This window comes from Paramisgurnus dabryanus, chromosome 24 (assembly GCF_030506205.2).
Source record: "Paramisgurnus dabryanus chromosome 24, PD_genome_1.1, whole genome shotgun sequence".
In the NCBI taxonomy this organism is placed as follows: Eukaryota; Metazoa; Chordata; class Actinopteri; order Cypriniformes; family Cobitidae; genus Paramisgurnus; species Paramisgurnus dabryanus.
In genome coordinates, this window is record NC_133360.1 from 13,352,493 (window position 1) to 13,355,242 (window position 2,750).

Sequence of the window (2,750 nt, forward strand, 5' to 3'; positions counted from 1 at the left end):
ATCAGTAAGTTATTTTATGATACTTACCAAGCACATTTAGCCATAAAATACATTTAGATTTGACCTAATAGAATCTGATTGATTTAAAGGCGGGGGGGACGATCTTACAGTTTGAAATCACCTAAACAAACACGCCCTTACCCCAATAGAATCTGGACCGTCTTTTGATAGACACGCCCCACACATACGCAACCAAGGCAAAGATGTTGGTAAGCAGACACGCAGCTTACTGCTGATTGGCTACAAGGGTGTTTTCCAAAGTGTTTCTCAAAAATGTTATGCTACCAGCAAATACACACCTCACCATTACTGCCATGAAACTGAGCTGTCTGCATCACAAAAGTTTAACTTCTACCTTTAAACTAGCAGCATGTAAAACATTTCAGCCTTAAAAATAAAAAGGTATCCCAGTTTATTATGCACAAGAGTTGGGAAAACACTCATGCATTAATGTTGAGAAATAAAGCAGAATATTTTTATGGTTCTCTAAACTCTTAAAGGCACATGACACAAGTGGCACATCTTATCAGATCTTGACTTATCTTATTTCAGTATCATTTTACTCCACTGCAGTTACATAAGGACAGAAAAAACACCTAAATTCGATCAGTTAATAAAGATCTGTGAGATTAAACATTACTGGCAGATATGTTTGGATCAGATTAGGATTGGTCAGTGATCTTCCAGGAGACAGATTGGATATCGCTGACATAAGCATGCATGTTTGATCTTATCACCAAAAGTGTGGTTACTTCATGATAAATCAACAGACGCTGATGATCAGCACTTTTCAATGTTAAATTAAATAAACTGATCTGAAGTCAGTGCATGGTTAAATTTCTAGCTTCATCTTGCTGGTCTGATTCCCTTGACTCTGTATTTAAAGCAGAAGACGACTTCACTGTGCTTCACACATCGCTGGACTGAACAGTGACTACAATGAGCATCTCTTGGTTTATAACTACACTGCTACTGCTGCACTCCTGCACCCCAGGTAAAGACTTCATATCAGACTACACTAATAACAGCAGACAGTTTCGCATAACCATTTAAATAGTTTGATAATAAGTACTTGGTGTTTTCACCATGCAAATGGACTTATTATCATTTTGAATATTACTAACATGCATTGACACAACTAAAAACATCACCAGAGGTTTTGTCAATCTCTCTTCAGGTGTCAGTGTGGTTCATGGTATCGTTAACGGTCAGGTGTCCATTCCACACAGCCGCCCATACATGGTCTACATTCGTGACCCGCAAACACCTTCAGAAGCATGTGGTGGTTTTTTGGTAAGAGAAGATTTTGTGATGACGGCTGCCCACTGCAAAAAAGAGTGAGTAAAATGATATGCTATAAGTGACCTTTGATGTTAAAAATACAAAATCTGCATGTCTGTAAAATATTTATGATACATTTTGTAACTTCATTTCTAAATGTAAACCTTCCACGAGGAAACCACAATTCCTAATGGCCAGACGTGCAGTTCAAACAAGACCAATCAGCAAGTTGCTTTAATAGCAATAGTAAATACAGTCTCATACGTTATTTATCTTGCATATTTATATATATATTTTTTTTTTATTAATCTGCACCTACCAAAATGGCTCACAAGGCCTGGAGGACAAGATTAGAGTTGTGTGTTATCTGTTTTAGCGAGTTGTTTTTTGAATGTCGTGACTGACCAATCAGAATAAAGCATTCCAGATTGCCGAATTCAATGCAACGAACTGTAAACGATTTTGTGGACAATATAATTAAAAATGTGGTATTGATAACAGAATTGTTGTAACCAATGCATTTACACATCTAACAACCATTTAATGATTAATATTAAACAATCGTATAGTACACTCATAAAGTATCCAGTGAATGTGTGTTGTATACATAAACAGCACCACCAAAGTATTGTTAAAAAATTATGTAAATCTTTTCTTTGGGGCTAAAATATTATAACATTTGGTTTATTTTTGTTTGCTTTAGTAATCTCATGGTGTATTTGGGTGTTAATGACATAAACCGTTTACCTGCTGGTATAGAGGTCAATGCCTTTCCACATCCAGATTTTGCGGACAAACCAGGTGATGACATTATGCTACTAAAGGTTTGTCTTATTTTAGCAACAACTGATCAATTTTAATATGCATTTGTATGTTTGTATGTATGTGTAATAAATAACATTTCTTTAATAAAAAAGACATTTGACGCATCATTTTATGCAGCTTTACATGTCTTCCTATTTAGCTTAAAACCCCAGTAACTCTGAGCGAGACTGTGAACATCATTGCCCTGCCAGAAGCTAATAGAGCAAAAATCTCAAGTAACTGCATGGCCATGGGTTGGGGCTGGCAGGAATACGGGCACGCGTCTCTATCAAGAGTCCTGAGAGAAGTGAACCAAACTCTTTTACACTCTAAACATTGTGCCACATCTCACACTTTATGCACTGAGGGAACAGCCGGACCATCACAGGTATTCATTTCATATGCTTTCACTTATGCTTCTGTATGCAAGATTTGAATGATTATATTGTATTTTGATGGTATGATTATGGCTAATTGAAGCACAATTTCACAACCAGGGGGACGATGGGGGTCCACTTATTTGTGGAAATATCGCACAGGGCATCATGTCTTACTTCATACAGGTGGAGTCTACAACCTACCTTACAGTGTATACTAAAATCTCTCACTACCTTCCATGGATTCATAAAATCATGAATGTATTTCTTTAAAGCATCACAAACCAT

The 2,750-nt window shown here is 36.7% G+C and overlaps 1 protein-coding gene across 1 annotated transcript; it reads left to right on the forward strand.

The window, feature by feature from the left end:
- Positions 1 to 876: 876 nt before the first annotated feature.
- LOC135721767 (granzyme G-like) lies at positions 877 to 2,750 on the forward strand. Its single transcript, XM_065244235.2, has 5 exons — positions 877 to 994; positions 1,178 to 1,337; positions 1,985 to 2,105; positions 2,246 to 2,473; positions 2,583 to 2,750. Exons 1-5 carry the CDS (start codon positions 940 to 942, stop codon positions 2,733 to 2,735), a joined length of 717 nt encoding a protein of 238 aa, XP_065100307.1. The 5' UTR covers positions 877 to 939; the 3' UTR covers positions 2,736 to 2,750.

What these genes read in the sequence shown, in the direction of transcription:
- LOC135721767 (XM_065244235.2), top strand. Translation starts at nt 940, where the DNA reads ATGAGCATCTCTTGGTTTATAACTACACTGCTACTGCTGCACTCCTGC. An exon ending in GCTGCCCACTGCAAAAAAGA is followed by an intron (nt 1,338 to 1,984) that starts GTGAGTAAAATG and finishes TGTTTGCTTTAG; the next exon opens with TAATCTCATGGTGTATTTGG. An exon ending in ATGACATTATGCTACTAAAG is followed by an intron (nt 2,106 to 2,245) that starts GTTTGTCTTATT and finishes CTTCCTATTTAG; the next exon opens with CTTAAAACCCCAGTAACTCT.